Source organism: Chiloscyllium plagiosum, unplaced genomic scaffold (genome assembly GCF_037043375.1).
Source record: "Chiloscyllium plagiosum isolate Xiang-an unplaced genomic scaffold, Cpla_swu_hap1 HiC_scaffold_13, whole genome shotgun sequence".
Lineage (NCBI taxonomy): Eukaryota > Metazoa > Chordata > Chondrichthyes > Orectolobiformes > Hemiscylliidae > Chiloscyllium > Chiloscyllium plagiosum.
Genome location: NW_028270151.1, coordinates 21,513,214 through 21,530,823, shown reverse-complemented (window position 1 = coordinate 21,530,823; position 17,610 = coordinate 21,513,214). Strand labels below are relative to the sequence as shown.

The 17,610-nt window shown below is 44.9% G+C and overlaps 1 protein-coding gene across 1 annotated transcript; it reads right to left on the bottom strand.

Moving 5' to 3' along the window:
* Positions 1-5,081: 5,081 nt before the first annotated feature.
* LOC122556344 (extracellular calcium-sensing receptor-like) lies at positions 5,082-14,790 on the bottom strand. The gene is made up of 6 exons (XM_043702976.2): positions 14,642-14,790; positions 11,711-12,002; positions 9,961-10,794; positions 8,316-8,543; positions 6,075-6,198; positions 5,082-5,989 (listed from the first exon to the last, which is right to left on the bottom strand). The coding sequence occupies exons 1-6, from the start codon at positions 14,788-14,790 to the stop codon at positions 5,082-5,084; spliced, it is 2,535 nt and encodes an 844-aa protein (XP_043558911.2).
* Positions 14,791-17,610: the final 2,820 nt, after the last annotated feature.

Here is a 17,610-nt window from a genome sequence, read left to right as displayed (position 1 = left end):
CGGTTTCGCCCCCCGGTGGCTGGGACCACACGAAATCATCCTCACCAGCGACACTTGCGCCTGTGTTGACATGAAGGGAAAGGGCAGGTGGAAACACTGGTTCCAGCTTAAGCCCTACCCTTAAGACCCGACCGGACAGACACTCCCCCTTGACTTGACTCTAACTCTTTCTCCTTACAGTGCAACGGGTGGGCCGGCTCCAGGGAGACCTGCTCCTACACGCACTAACCCTAAACCCTTGGTAAGGGTGCCTCTCTCCCTCTCTTCCCACAGATCATGCTTCACCGGTGCACCGCTCTCCTCCCTGCTCTCCTCTTCGCCCTACGACTGGAGCCTTCCTTCCCCGAAATACATGACAACTTCTACCACCATGGTGTTGCCTTCAATGCATCCGACGCCATCTGTATTCCTGCAAGGGACAAGTCCGATGTGATCGACGCATTCTACAACGCCTGGCTAGAGGTCCTCCCGGGCGTAGAGACACTCTGTTTATTCTGCACATCGGAGCGCGACCCGCGGCCGACCTGCCTCTGGCGTGCTGAGGTGATGGACTTGAGGGGTTGCATGTTCGGGACAATGTGTGCCATGCCAGAGGACCTCTCCTCTGCCCCGGCATTTGATGCCTTTACTGTACGGGATCTGTCTGTTTGCGGATATTACGAGCCTACTGATGCCGCGGTAGTCTCTTTGTATTTGTGCTTTCCACCTGCCCTGACCACACCGCCCCTGACCACGACTTCCGAGATATTGCCATGCCCCTCCCTGGGACTGGGGCCCGCGGGGGGACTGGTATTGTGGGATGAGGGAGAGGCCCTTTATAACAACGTCCGACACGAGGTCGTGCCTGTGCTATCAATATATTGGGCATCCAGGTACCAGACTATTGCACAGCACAGGTACGCAACCTATACGCCATGATGGGGAAGGAGGTTATAGAGAGGGCCATAGACACCATGGGGGCAACCCACTACCGCAATGACATACATAACACGCACACACAACGACACAGACGGGACATAGTCAACGATGATCTCACAGGACTCAACACGGGGACATCCGTAGTAAACTCCCTAGACATCCCGGGCCTTAACGAAAAGGTCGAGCAACTAAAAGGGGTAATGAGGGACCTGCTACAGAGGTCTCTCACAGATCAGGTAGACCAGGCACGCCTGGGGGAAGAGGGAGCGTACATCCAGCTCGACGGCATTGCAGTCCTGGAGACACACGCCCACACCATTAACCGCCTTATAGACCGGGAAAGAGAAAACACAGCCCATATCAACGAGGGGCAGCTGTGCCATGCATATGGCCTGTGGATGGTAGCCCAGATCTGGCATAATCTTGACCAGGTCCAAAGGGGGGAGGTGCCCGACTGGATCGACAGTGCCAAACTGGCCTCACTCGTGGGACGCTCCGGGCTGCTCGACAGCCGGACTCTGAAGGGTATGACCAGAGTATACCCAGTGGTTCCCGACTGTGAGGTCAATGAGGCGACAGGAGTCGGGATTGTCCTCCTGATCCCCGTGGTCACCCCAGAGTCGGGGCCGTTTCCCCTGTTTCACATTGAGAAAATCGGAGTCATACGGGAAAAAGTTTCCCTCAAATATCGACTAGCTCACCACACAGCCATATCTCGAAACGGCACTGTGTACGGGGTGCTGCTTACAGGCTGCAAGCAGCGAGGGGCGATTACCATCTGCCCTCACCCCTTACGAAGGAGTGAAACAGCGGACTGCGGGTTCAACCGGACACAGGGCTGCACCCTTGAAATCGAACCCACGGGACCCCACTTCACTCGGGCAGGATATGGTGGGGGGGGGGGGGGGGGGGGGACAATACTGTGTCTCCACTCTTGAAACCTCATTTTGGTATAATGGACTGCAGTGCCCGATTCCCCAGCACGAGTTCTGCTTCATCCCCAGGCGCCCAGTCACGCCAGAAAGCTCACATCTCAGAGGTCCGACGATGGAACCCAGAGTCCATACAAGTTACTGATAAATTCAGGGACACCCTCAGGAAATATCAGGAGCCTGAACAAGCCCCCATCCCACATTTGGCTGAGGTCTTACGGGAGCTTAGGACCCGGGTAGGACACTCAGTGAAGTTGTATCACCAGTTGCCGTCGCATGTAAAGGACCTAGAGGAGGACACAGACACAGCTCTGCAGTCCCAGGGGTGGGCGCAGAGGGTGTGGGATTGGGGCCTGAACGTGAACATCCATCCCTGGATCCGAATCATCTCGCACACCATTGTAGGCATACAATTACTGCTGGCTCTGGCCTGGCTCCTGGTGGCGTGTCATTCATGCCGCCAGCACAAAAAACGGAAGGCCAGGAAGACCATGCTCCACGCCATCGACTCCTGGCGGGCGATGAGCCCACAGAGCTCGAGTTAATGTGACCTTCTCCCGGGACTATCCAAAGGCCCCATGACTGCAGCATGACGGCCGGCGGAATGTACCGGGCGAGGAGCCGACTTTTAAAATATCGGCATCTGGGATGTGGACGTGTCCAACCCCTTGCCGAAAGGGGGGACTGCAAGCAGGCATCAGAGCCGCCCCGCATTTGCCACGGGACTATGTCTACATCAGGAAACGATAAGAATTCATTTTTGTGTTTTAAACAGCAGTCGCAGCTTTAAAACCCACAAAAACTCAGCAGCTGCCGGTCTGCCCACGTGACTGGGAGATAGGAGTCAGAGGACAGATAGAGTCCACACTAGACCAACATTACCCATGACTCATGGGCCAAAACTCCGGAATTAATTAAATATGGAAACCCATCTCCTAATCACATCAAGAGACTGACTGAAACCCATCGAAAGGGAGCCATTCTGACACAAAGGACAGGCATCCACCAGACAGGTACGGACAGGCCAATACACACCAACACCCCAAGGGAACAAAGGGGGGGGGGTGGTGCTAGCCCCTGCCCTCACAGAGAGAGACAAGCAGATAATACCCGGACCCGTTTTACATAAACCAATTGGCACCCTATTGTGCGTGCCCTGCAACTCTCCTGGGACGGCAGGAAACAGCCTATTCGCACCTACTCCAGTGATGATGGGGAACTATCGTCCCATTCATCCTCAAATCCCACACACCCTGACAACTAAAAGTATATGATGTGAAGCTGCGCGCGGGAACAGCAGAGCAGCCGAGATTCGGACCTCGGTTGACCTCCGCCAGCGTTACTGCAGTAATAAACGTTACCGATTGTTGAACCGCACTCTGGGCTCAGACTGCTATCATTTCATCCGCGCTAACAACAGTGCAACACACATAACGTGATAATGGGTCAGAAGTAGCAGGGAATGGACGACTCTGCTGAAAGCAGCCCATGTCATAACAGGACAAGATGTGGGTTGGGTAATGAACATGGAAGGATTTAATCAGGTTCTAAAGTTATTGAATCCAATGTTAAGTCATAGAGACTGTAGGGGTACTCGCAAACCAAAAATGAGATGTTGTTCTTCAAAGGTTGCAGTCAAGCACGTTGGAATATTGCAGCATCCCTGCAACAGTGTGTTTGCATGGTTACACGTTTTGTTGCACTGGCAGAGTTATTGTTATGGCTAGAGCAGAGGTGCTCTGCAGATCAGTCACCCAGTCTGTGGCATGATTCCTCACTGTGGAAGATCACAATGTGAACAGCAACTATGGTAGTCTAGATTAACTGAAGTACATACGAATAACCTGGTAGTTTTGTCTCGGGCCTTGGATGGTGATTAGAGAGGAGGTAAACAGAAGGAAAGGAATGAGGGCCAAGGTCTAGGTGATGGGCCGAACACGACTCAAGACCCTGTCGACCTTGGTGACAGGAATTCTCGATTGAAGGAATGAGTGAACATGAATGAGGTACAGTTGTTGAAGATAGCATTATCAGAATGCGTGCAATGGAGAAACTGGGAGAATGAGACAACTACTCCAACATACTAAGGTGTTCCACGCCAACGTCTCTCTCATACATCCACTGCAGCGTTCAAGAGATCCTCAAAGTAAGCTTGCATTTTCTGCTTGAAGACACCACAGCCTTCAGGTCTCGACATCAAGTTCAATGACTAATGACCGTGATTACATCTTTCCATCATTTCTACCCCCTTTACGGCGAGTCATGCTCTGAAATGCCTTGATTTTAGCACTATCACCTATTCTCACCCACTTCCAGGCCATTATCATATACTATGTGTGCATTCAGTGCATATCACCTATTTTCTCAAGCTGAGTTCTTTTGATTTCTTATTCAGCTTTTCTTCTATCCTGGCCTGTCATCCATTATCTCTTTACTTACTGATCCATCCACCTCTCCCCCATTTCGACTTCGGCATAAATCCCAACTGTTCCTAGCTACTATTAGTTCTGATGAAGTTTAAACTTTCACGCTATTTGCTTCCCAGAGAGATTGCCAGTCCTGCTCAGTTTCTCTGTTTCTGTTTCAGATCTGCGCCTTCTGCAGTTCTTTGTTTTATTCTGGAATAACAACTCGGTTGCACATGGGGAATGCGCGTCTGCAAATCGCAAATGAACAGAATGAGAAGAACATTAGTCCAGCCAAAGAGCTAAAGAACAGGAATAAGCTAAAAAGGAATAGATTGAAGGAACAACTTTATGCAAGTTCAACAAAAACAAAAAATCCGGGCAAAATACAGCAGGTATTGCACCATCTGTGTAGGGATATCAAAGATAACAATTCGGATCAGCACAATTTAGAGGAAACGTCAATGAATCTTACATGTTAACTCTGATTTCTGTCCACTTGACCTGCTGAGTTGTTGCTGCAATTCTATTTTGGTTTCTGATGTCCAGCACCTGCAGTTATTTCGGTTTGTATTTAATGAAAAAGCTGTGCTTGGAATTCAAATCCAGACGAACAAATGTTCCAATATGGACTATAAAATACTCTTCAAGAATAACAAGAAAGTTGATACAAAATCAGAAAAATTTTGATTTTTATTTGTTAGAACATAAAACACGAATGTATCGAAAGAAGATGCAAATTGTTTAATCAAGAATGAATATTAATATTGGAACGAAAATCTCCAGACGGAGCATTTCGCGGGCATGAAATAAAGGAAGTTTAGAACTACAGTGAGGACCATTTGCCCATCATGTTTTTCTTTGTGTTATTCTCCGGTTTCAGTAAGATAATATAACATTTTGGAGCAAAAATGCAGACAAGCAACCCAAAGCTTGACGCCCAAATAGCAAACACTTCGACAGCCACCGTGTACTTTCCAGGAGAGCTGACATAAGCCGGAATAAAAGTGATCCAAACAGCACAGAAGATCAGCATACTGAAAGTTATATACTTCGCGTCATTGAAATTATCTGGAAGTTTCCGGGCAAGAAAAGCTAACAGGAAGCATACAGTGGATAGAAGACCAATATAGCTGGATACAAAATAAAAGGCTTTTAAAGAGCCCACGTCACATTCCAAAATAATGATATCTCTATAATAGGTCGCGTTTTTCAGTGGATAAGGAGGTGATACAATGAGCCAGATTGTGCAAATTAGACCTTGAAGAAATGTAAGGACGAACACACTTAGCCGTTGCTGCATGGGTCCAAACCAGTTCATCAAGTTGTTGTTGGGAAGAGTTGCTTTAAAAGCGATCACAACGAGAACGGTTTTCCCCAAAATACAGGAAATACAGAGAACAAATACAATTCCAAACGCAGTCCGCCGCAACATGCAGGACCATCCGGTCGGTTTCCCAATGAAGGTAAGTGAGCACAGGAAGCAAAGCGTTAGGGCAAAGAGAAGGAGGAAACTCAGCTCCGAATTGTTTGCTCGAACGATAGGAGTTTCCCGATACCGGAGGAATACAGCAACTGTCGCCAGTGCAAGACACGCCCCCACTGAAGCAAGTGCCACTAAGACATAGCCGAGAACCTCTTGAAATGAAAGAAATTCAATCTTTTTGGGAACACATCGATCCTTTTGCTGATTCGACCAGTATTCCAAAGGACACTTGATGCAGTCACTGGAATCTGAAAGAATTGAAAGAATCAAGTTTTGAAAACGAAGATGATATTGACCACAGAACATCGCATTTGGTCCCATGTTTGCATATACCTGTGGTGTTGCTAATCTCACCATCGGCGCACTCTGCACAGTCAAAACAACATATTGGTTGACCTTTCCTGCTGACTTTCCTTGTTCCCGGAGCACAAGACTCTGAGCAAACAGCACGTGGTATCTAAAACAAATGAAATAATACCTATGTTATCCATACAATGGAACCATAGCGTTAAAGACATGAAAAAGCTAGTATTTTGTCGTTCGGAAAGGCTTTTAATATATTAAACTGACAATGCAAATTATCATCTGTTAGTTCCCAATGCTTTGCATGGTTCCCTGAATGAACCCTGGCTGCAGCTGAAATGATCCTCCAGCAGTCCTCCTCCATTTGCATCGGATTGTTGCCAGGAAGAGATAACAACACAAATTGCATACATGTGACATTACTGACATGAATTACACAGTATCTACTCTCCACAAAAGCTTGATCCAACACTCTATATTCATCATCAGCGCCGTAAGTGTTAATTATTTTCTCTCGTGGCGATTTCCGTAGGTCTCGTAAATCCATTAACATCATTCCATTCAAGAGCATTTTGGAGGTTATATGTATAGAGTCATAGAGATGTACAGCATGGAAACAGACTCTTCGGTCCAACTCGTTCATGCCAACCTGATATTCCAACCCAATCTAGTCCCATCTGCCAGCACCCAGCCTAAATTCCTCCAAACTCTTCCTATTCATTTACCCATCCAAATTCCTTTTAAATGTTGCAATTATACCAGCCTCCACCACTTCCTGTGGCAGCTCATTCCATATACATACCACCCTCTGTGTGAAAATGTTTCCTCTTCGGTCTCTTTTATATCTTGCTCCTCTCACCCTAAACCTATGCCCTCTAGTTCTGGACTCCCCCACTCCAGGGAATAGATTTTCTCTATTTACCCTATCCATGCACAGCATGATTTTGTAAACGTCTATGAGGTCACTTCTCAGCCTCCAACGCACCAGGGAAAACAGCCCCAGCCTGTTCAGCATCTCTTTATAGCTGAAATCCTCCAACCCTGGCAACATCCTTGTAAATCATTTCTGAACCCTTTCAGGTTTCACAACATCTTTCTGATAGGAAGGAGACCAGAATTGCACGCAATATTCCAACAGTGGCCGAACCAATGTCCTGTATAGACGCAACATAACCTCCCAACTCCTTTACTCAATACTCTGACCAATAAAGGAAAGCATGCCAAACGCCTTCTTCACTAACCTATCTACCTCTGATTCCACTTTCAAGGAGCTATGAACCTGCACTCCAAGGCCTCTTTGTTCAGCAACACTCCCTAGCACATTACCTTTAAGTGTATAGGCCCTGCCAAGGTTTGCTTTCCCAAAATGTAGCACCTCGCAGTTATCTGAATTAAACTCTATCTGCCACTTCTCAGGCCATTGGCCCATCTGGTCAAGATCCTGTTGTAATCTGAGGTAACCTTCTTCGCTCTCCACTACATCTCCAATTTTGGTGTCATCTCCAAACTTACTAACTATACCTCTTATGTTCACATCCAAATCATTTATATAAATGACGAAAAGAAGTGGACCCAGCACCAATCCTTGTGGCACTCCACTGGTCACAGGCCTCCAGTCTGAAATTCTCGGGGTAAATTGAGGAAACTTATGATTGAAGATCATGTATCTTTTTTACGTTTATTCTATCAAGGCCTTTCATAATCTCAAAAACGTCTATCGCCTCACCGCTCCGAGAAAAAAAAACAGACTTGACAATGGGCGGTAACAAATTAAAACATAAATTGCTGCAGGTCCTGCAGCATCCCGGAAGAGAAAACAGGGCCAACATTTTGAGTCTAGAGACCAATTTTGTTTACTCTAAACTTTCCAGATAAATATAAATAATGCATGCAAAAATATCCAAATTCAAAGAAGAAGTAAAGCAGGAAGATTTTTTGTAAAAATATAGATTTTATTTCAGCTACATTGCAATAAAAAAAGGTATTTCGAAATGGACATTGAAAATTACATTTGCCACTGATGAATTGCACAGAAATAATCGTGGTGAGAAGAGGAACAAAATCTTGGTTTCGGGGTAAAGGGAAGAAGTGAAAGTGGAACAGGTGTTCTGCAAAACGAATCAGTTATGTGCAAAACTAGGGCTGTAAGAAAAGACAATCCATAGCGGCAATACCAGTGACGCCCATGGTCTAACTCTTCTTTTCAATTTTTCGCGGCCTAACGACACTTTTTTTGCCACTGTTTCTCAGTGACGATCGTAAGTAAAATACCTGCTTACTAGTGGAGCTCCACACGATATCTCCAATATTCAGGACAACTTCTTGTCCCTCCGGCGCTGAACCGTCATAATATCCAATTTTTACAATTTTAAGCATACCTTCCGCGTTCATTTGTAAATTTATTAAGTCATACTTTGGGACCGGATCGCCGTTTTCGTCAAAATACACGAGTTCTCCAGTGCTAGCAGTGAAATTTACCGAGTGTAGATAGTGCAGTAGCTAAAGGAGAGCAAAGCCACGCATGTAAATTGTCCCTGCCATGTTTATACATGCATTAAAATTCATTTGAACAAATTACACTGATAGTTTAGAAATTAATGATATAAAAATATGCATCCGGAAAAGAATAAATAAGGTTTGGAGATCACTACCTGCCATTTTTTGCAAGTTTCGGATCATCCGTCTGGCATTCAAATCTTTTTATTAGTCCCAATGATTCTAATTGAGAATATGTGGACCTTTGAGTGCAGGTTAATCGTTCCTTGAAAGGGGCTTCGCAAGTAGACAGGATAGAGAAGAGAGCGTTTGGTACGCTTTCCTTTAGTGGACAGTGCACTGAGTCTTGGAATTGGGAGGTCATGTTGCGGCTGTACAGGACATTGGTTAGGATGTTGTGAAACATGAAAGGGTTCAGAAAATATTTACAAGGATGTTGCTGCAGGGAGAAGTTGAACAGGCTGTGGCTATTTTCCCTCGAGAGTTGGAGGCTGAAGGGTGACCTTGTAGAGGTTGATAAAATCATGAGGGGTATGGATAGGGGTATGGATAAGCAAGGTCTTTTCTCTGGAGCGGAGGTGTCCAGAATTCGAGGGAATGGATTTAGGGTGAGAAGGGAAAAATTAAAAGGGACCTTGTGGCAACTTTTCCATGCAGAGGGTGGTGCCTGAATGGAATGAGGTGCCGTGAGCTGCCAGAGGAAGTGGTGGAGACTGGTACATTTGCAACATCTAATAGACATCTGGATCGGTATATGAACAGGAAGGGTTTAGGGCTTCATCGGCCAAGTGCTGGCAAATGGAAGTAGATTAGATTAGGTTATCTGGTCACCATGGAACTAAGGGCCTGTTTCTCTGCTATACATCTCCTTGAGCCTCTATGAGTTTCGAACCACAACTGAGTTTTGACTGATAGTGCAGTATAATTTGCAATGTGTGCTGAATTGCCGGAGAAACATGTTTTAAATTAAACATTCACGGAGAACTAAGGCGCTGTAATAAAGTGAAAAGACGAATCTCGTCAATAAACATCAACAACAATGACTGACATCGATATTGGGAGCATTTATCACATTGTTATTATTGGCATATCATTGGCTACAATTTAGCTTTTCTATTTCAAACTTCACAGCAGTGAATAAACCTCTCAAGCACGTCACAGTCGATAAGAGATTGCTGAAGAGGTGTAGGCCTGTCTGATTATTACAATAATGGATTTATATTTGTTCTTCACCTATTTGTGTGATTGAATTTGCAGTATTTGGTATATTTCATTCTCATTTTGATACATGAGTAACATATTGGCATGCTTTTCTCTCAATCTCCAAGGGGAAATTTGTTGTTGAAATGGAGCTCTGAAAAAAGACACAAGCGGAAATAAAACTTCAAAGATGATGAAACAAAATGAAATATTTTCCTACCTGCCAAGGTTCAAAGCTTGAAATATGTGCACAAGTGCTATTCATAAAAGGGCCGTTGTTTTCTTCACAGTTTAGCATATCGTCAAGTGCATGAGCGACAGCGTAGACCGCTTTGTACACATGGTAGGAACTTCCGTCCATGATCGCTGGAAGATAGGTATTTTCTAACCCATCTAAATGTTCATTTCCCGTGCATGGCCGCACTTGAAATGCAGAACTTCGGGTGTCTGTCGTGTCGCCCGTGGTTAAAGAGCACGAGAAGAGATTTTCCCAAAACTCCTTCACAAAAGTGCTGTCAGGAAACCTAGTAGGATGAATTTTCAGGAGATGATCTCTGAGGCCGGCTATTTCTGTCCTTCGGGTCGTTGGACCAATGGCCCCAACACGAGCCCTTGCTCTTTCTTCAGTGAACAATGTATCTCCTGTAAGCCATCCTTCAGTTCCAATCCACTGTATACCCGTTACATTTTGGCGCAAAATCTCCTCAATTAACACTCGCATATCTCTTTTTTGCAAGAATCCAACCACAACCTTTGTGGTCGCTTCTTTCATCACCTGCACTATTTTGCTGATTTTCTCAGCAGGATCGGTTCTGTAGAACGATTCAGAATACGCGATGCAAACCCCAATTTTCTGGGCCTCTTCGATAAATGTCCTCATCCCAAAGTTCCCATAATCTGTGTTGCTTCTAACCGCGCCAATCCAATTCCAACCAAAGGTTTTCACGAGTTCAGCGAGAAGTTTGGACTGATATTTGTCGCTTGGTATCGTTCTAAAGAAAGTCGGGTATTCTTGCTTATCGCTCAGGCAAGAGCAAGTGGCGAAATAACTAATCTAAAGAAAACGGGAAAATATATGTAAATATGCTTTCATTGTTTTTTTTTTAATTTATTCTGAAAAGCTTCATTCCTTTACCTTCAATATGAATGTATTTTACTTATTTATGAATTTCACCAAGTGCAGTATCAAGCACAAATGCCTATGAATGGAAATGATCACACAAAGTAAATCGTTTGCCGAGTTTTAAAAAAAAAGACGTGGCGCACTGAATTTTGCACTGGTTAGCACATGTGGTTGCATGAGAACTATCGTCCTGAAGGAACGTGTTGAATATTCTACTGGAATTTATAAGATGATCTGAGTCTGAAATAACCTTTCTTTTTATGATGACAATTTCGCTAAATGTTGTAATTGTACACTCACGAGCAAACGGGTGGTATGTTGGGGGAGTAGCATAATGGTAATATCATTGGATAAGTAAACCAAAGCATATGATTGTGGGTATTTGGGTTTAAATCCCGCTATTGTAGATAGCAATATTTGAATTCAATAATGCCTGCAATAAGCAAAAACAATTATGACAAAATGTTTGGCAGGGCAGAGAATCAGGTTCGCATTGCTGCCTCACCGATCCAGAGCCCGGGTGTCCATTTCGCCTTTGGGTGACTGACTGTGTGAAGGATATACATTCTCCACGTGTCTGCGAGGATTTATTTGGGGGGGGGGGGGGCTTCCGTCTCCTCCTACAGTCAAAAGATGTGCAGCTTATGTGGATTGACCGTGCAAAATTGCACCATAGCGTCCAGGTATGCGCTGGCAAGGTGGTAGACGTAATAAATGCCAGGATGGGAATGGAATGCTCTTAGGAGAGGCTGTGCCCACTCCATGGTTCAAATGGTCTCTATTTGGACAGTGGGGAATTGAAGATCCTAGGCGTTGGAAGCATGCAGTAAGCTACTAAACACGTTACCATCGGAATTCCAAACGTTCCAACTGTCCTTGCGGCGGCAATAGAGGATGTGGATGAATCACAACCAATAATGGCTGCAACATTAGAAGAACCTTTACAATCTGGGTACTCAATTAGTTCTTGTTCTCCATTCACCAAAGCTAGCGCGGCTTCCGACGCTATCGCGGAGATCGAGCAGTCATCGTAGATCTCATACCCGAGAGTGATATTCGGAAGTAACGTTTTGCTCTGGTTTATTTCTTCAATAGCAAATATCATTGTCTGTATCAGGCGGAAGCTTGCGATATCAAAACTGCAGGGTGAGATGTGAAAGAGAATGACATGCATATTATATTCACCATTCGATTATGCAAACCTCATTCACCCAGATCACGCAGCCCCGCTGAGAATCTCGCCTTAATTGATAACCACAACAGAGGCACAAATTCCGAGCATCAGACTTCTGCTGAAACTTACGGTTTGCCAGAAAGGCCTTCTTGGCCTTACTACGGAACAAATTAGTGAGAAAGGTTGGGTCGGTTGTCCGCCACATACCCAGCTATATACCTTGATTCAAGTCGTGTTTACAATGTTTAAAATGCTCTCCGCCAGTGGGACTATGAAAGCAGCCCAAGCACCCCCAACCTACTGCCAGCATCCATGGCAACCGATCGGCAAAGCCGCCCCACTCACGCCTCTCGTTCCCTGATATTCTGCATGTATTCAACGCAGTGTACAGCCGGCACACTGGACCCCTTGTGTATCTCAAACTCCGCTCACACCCACAGCCCAGCATTTCCAACATCCATTATCCCGTTGTGCATCAACGCCCATTCCGCTCACCAGCCGACTTATCCCACGCCACCCAAAACCCTATCCTTCCATGCCCCTTTACTCTGATTAATAGGCATGAGGAACTATAATTAACTTGTTGAATCAATGAACCCGTCCAACTGCCTGCAACTACCCTGAGGCACATAAGCCATCTGGAAACGCGTACAAACTCCTGGAAATATTTACAAGCAACGATCAATACCCTAGAAGACTTAGAAATGTTTAAAACTTTAAAAATGCACACAACATCACAGAAATTAATACTACCCGGTGGAAGACTGGAAAACTGCGCAATCTTTACACTCACGGTTTCCTCTAATGACCTGAAAGGGAACGCAGCTCCGCCATATCTGCCACCCGCTACTGCCCCTCGCAAATTCTACCCGACGAAGGAACAGCGCTCCGAAAGCTTCTACTTCCAAATAAACCTGTTCAATTATAACCTGCCGTTGTGTGATTTTTAACATAGTAAACTCCCGTCCAACACCGCCGCCACGAAATTACCCTCGCGAATTCCTTCGAATATTACTGACAGCAGAGAGAGGAAGTTCGAATGCCTCACCAAAAATACAAGATAAAGGTGCAGTTGAAAGCACATTCAACCGCCTATGCCACTGCCATGCTCCTGACCATAACGTATGTGTCTATATCAGTAATGTTGATTAATTGATCACCTCTAGTGATATACTCCCACATAAAATGAGAAATTCTCTCTCTATTTACTCTTTGAAAACCTGGAATCTCATTAAATCATCCGTTAGGTCACACTCAGCTTTCATTTCTACGAGGAAAGTAAACGATCTGTTCCCTTCCCATATATAACTCCAAACATTTCCTTGCATCATCCTTGCAAATCATCTCTGCAGCATCTCCACTGTCCCACTTGTCTAAGAAGCTGAAATGCATTGCTCGAGGTATAGTTAATGCGGTCTAACCAATGTTCAATGCTGGCTTATTAGAATCCTCCCAAGAATCAGTTTTAAGCCTATTGACATGAAACCTTTCGTTTTGGTTTGCTTTAGTAATCACATTCCAAACATGTGACATAGCATTTCGTGACCCGTCTACTTGCCGTTCAATACCATTTTCTTTTTCTCTATCCAGATATGAACTTGCAAAGTAGTTAGTGATCTCTCTATTCTTCATAGCTAAATGTGCTATCTCATACATTTCTGTGTTCAGCTTCATTGCATTTACTTGCCCGTTTTGGAATTTTAAAAATCCATCTTCTAATTTGTTGCAGTCTGCTCAACGTGCAAAATCTAAAACTCCACGTTTCTGTCATCAACATCTGTAGAAATTCTGTTTTGTATTCTGTCTAAATCATTACACCTTTGCCGAATGTTGTTCAAATTTTATTTCCATGCGTAACGGATTCCAATACCACCGCCAACGGCACACAGATTATTTCTAATTAACATCCACGTCGTTTATTTTCAGTGTACTTTTGATACCTTGTACCTTGTACCTTCTGTTTCAGATTCGCTTCTGCCCCCCAAATAACCATTTTCACATTGCAAGGACAATAAAACCAGTCATCAACAATTCCATCTCTCTATAAGTAAGCATTACTTCCTTAAACAAGCACAAACACAAAGAATGCTGGGGCAAATCTGCCGCATCCGTGGACAAATTTTTCAAGTTTGTTATAACTCTTCTTGAGATCTCATTTTGTCTTTGCGTGGTATGCAATATCAAAGTGAAATTCGACATCATAGAGTAACGTAGACAGCTAAGAATGGTCATTAGTCTGCAAAAGTACTTAATGCAATCAAGATATCAGAACATGATCATGTTTAGAACAAACACAATACTGTTTAAATGCTGCATTTGATCATTACTCACTGAGTTCAGAAAATTATTCGGGATGTGTGGTTTCGTGGATTCAGGATTTCTTTATCGTTTACTATTGTGTCCTAAGATGTGCAGGTTAGGTATATTGGCCGCCAAATTGCCCCGTACTGTTTAGGAATGTGCAGGTTCTGTGGGTTGCCCGTGCTAAATGCGGATTTACAGCAAGAAAGTGGGGTTTTGATCTTGCGGGATACTCTTCAGAGAGGTCGAATGCCTCTTTCTGCATTGTAGGGATTCTATAATTGTTTTGATTGTTTGACCTACCTTTCGCAATACGTGTCTGACGGACTGACGGCAAATGAGGGAATATCATGAATCACATCTAAATGTGCTGCGAATATTCCGCCCACGATAATATCGCCATCTTCAGACAAATTAGGCAAGTCACCTTTTCCTCGAGACTTACAAACCATTCCAGGTGATTCCTGCGTAGACACAACAGCTAGCAATAGGAATATCGGAAACAAAATCATGGCGTTCTTGCACAGAACCTATCACTAGATTCAACGAAATGAGAAAAAAAAGTGGAGTTATAAAGGGACTGTTATGACCCGAGGACATCCCACAGCGCCTCACAGCTAATGAGCCACCTTAGACCTGATCAAATAGTCTACATCTCCGAGACACTGCGCACTCAACTTGTTTATGAAGAATTTTCATTCATGCGGCCGTTCGTAATTAATGAATCGCTATTTCTGGAAACAGAATTCTCGTGAAATAAAAATAAGTCAACTTTTAAACCCCAAGAGAGTCAAAGCTTTCGATTCAGAAACAGGTTGTAAGAAGCCTTAATCCTGCTTATGACCATCTCTAAAACTAGATCAAAAGTAGGTCATTCACCCCATCGATCTGATCGTTTCTGATCTTATTATCCTCAAATCCAGTTTCTTGTCTTTTCTCCAAAATATTTGATTCGCGTATTAATTCAAAATCGGTCTCTCTCATACACAAAAATATACTTCACGAACAACCTGCACAAACCTCCGTGGTAACGGATTCCACAGTTCACGACACTCCGAGTGAAGACAGTCAAAGAACCACAGAGATCTGCAGCACAGAAAATGACTTTCAGCGATTACATCAGTGCTGGTCAAAACCAAGCGTCAAACTATTCTAATCCCATTACCTAACATGGGGCCTATAGCGTTAGAATTTTAAGTGCACGTCGAAATACTTGTTCAATGTTCTCAGGGTTTCTGCCTCTACCACCCTAACAGGCAGTGAGTTCCAGGTATGCACCACCTGCAGTCTAAAGACATTTTTTCCTCACATCTCCTGTAAAGCTTCTACCGTAACTTATATAGAGTCATAGAGATGTACAGCATGGAAACAGAACCTTCCGTCCAACCTGTCTATGCCGACCTGATATCCCAACCCAATCTAGTCCCACCTGCCAGCACCCGGCCCATATCCCGCCAAACGCTTCCTATTCATATACCCATTCAAACGCCTCTTAAATGTTGTAACTGTACCAGCCTCCACCACTTCCTCTGGCAGCTCATTCCATACACGTACCACCCTCTGCGTGAAAAAACTTGCCCCTTAGGTCTCTTTTATATCTTTCCCCTCTCACCCTAAACCTATGCCCTCTAGATCTGGACTCCTCGACCCCAGGGAAAATACTTTGTCTATTTATCCTATCCATGCCCCTCATAATTTTGTAAACCCCTCAGCCTCCAACGTTCCAGGGAAAACAGCCCCAGCCTGTTCAGCCTCTCCCTATAGCTCAAATCCTCCAACCCTGGCAACATCCTTGTAAATCTACGCCCTTGGTCACTGATTCCTCCATCAAGGGAAATGTTTCTTCCAGTGTACCACAACTATGCCCTTCATTATTTTATATATCTCAGTCAGTCCCGTCTCATGTCCTGTGTTCGAAGGAAAACAGTCTGTCTAATCACTCTTTAGTTCTTGTATTCCTCACCTCTGTCTTAAATAGGTTGCTCATTATCCTGAGATTAAGTCCTTTCTTCTGGTATTTCTGAGTAACTTATCTTTGAGTAATTACCCTGTCAAGTTCCCTAAGAATTTTGTATGTTTTGATAAGATCCCCTTTCATTCTTCTATGTTGTATGATTGCAGGCCCACAATTATTTCCCTTTGAAATAAAAGAGAAAGGGAAGTGTACAGATGCTGGATATCAGAGTCAAAAAATGTGGCACTGGAAAATGAAAGTTTTCAGGCATCTGAGGGGCATCGACGTTTCAGGTATAAGCCTTTCATCAGGAATTGGGGGGTTGGAAGAGGGCTGAGAGATAAATAAGAGGGTGGAAGTGGAGCTCGGGCGGGGTGGAAGGTAGCTGGGAACGTGATAGGTAGATGCAGATGGGCATGAGGGTGATTGGTCAGAGGGGAGGGTGGAGCAGATACGTGCGAATGAAGATAGGCAGGTAGGACAGTTAAAGAAGGTGGAGCCGAATTGGAGGGTTGGGTCTGGGTTGAGGGGAGGGGAGGGGAGATGAGGAAACTGGTGAAATCGATGTTGGGACTGTGTGGTTGGAGCATCCCAAGGCGGAAGATGAGGCATTCTTCCTCTAACAGCAGGTGGCTTGGATTTGGCAATGCAGGAGGTCTGGGACTTACATGTCCTTGGCGGACTGGGAAGGGTAGTTGAAATGGTCGACCACGGGGTGGTGGGGTTGTTTTATGCGTGTGCCCCAGAGATGTTCCCTGAAACATTCCACGAGTTGGCGTCCTGTTGCCCCAATGTAGAGGAGACCACTTCGAGAGCAATGGACACTGTAGATGAGGTGTTTGGATACGCAGAAAATCTCTGTTGGATGTGGAAGGATCCTTTGGGGCTTTGGCTGGAGGTGAGGGGGGTGTGTGGGTGCAGTTTTTACATATCTTGCAGCAGCACGGGAAGGTGCCAGGAGGGCAGTGTGGGTTGGTGGCGGGTGTGGACCTAACCAGGGAGTGAGAGAGCAAATGGTCTCTTTGGAATACTGGTTGGAGTGCGGAGGAAATATTTCTCTAGTGGTGGGGTCTGATTGTAGGTGGTGGAAAAGGCAGAGGGTAATGCGTTGTATCCAAAGATTAGTGAGGTGGAAGGTGAGGACCAGAGCTTCTATCTTTGTGGTTGGAAGGGCGGAGGCTAAAAAAAGGAGGCTATCTGGGAATTCCTGGAGTGGAATTAGAACATAGAACATAGAACACAGAAAAATATAGCGCAGTACAGGCCCTTTGGCCCTCGATGTTGCGCCGATCCAAGCCCACCTAACCTACACTAGCCC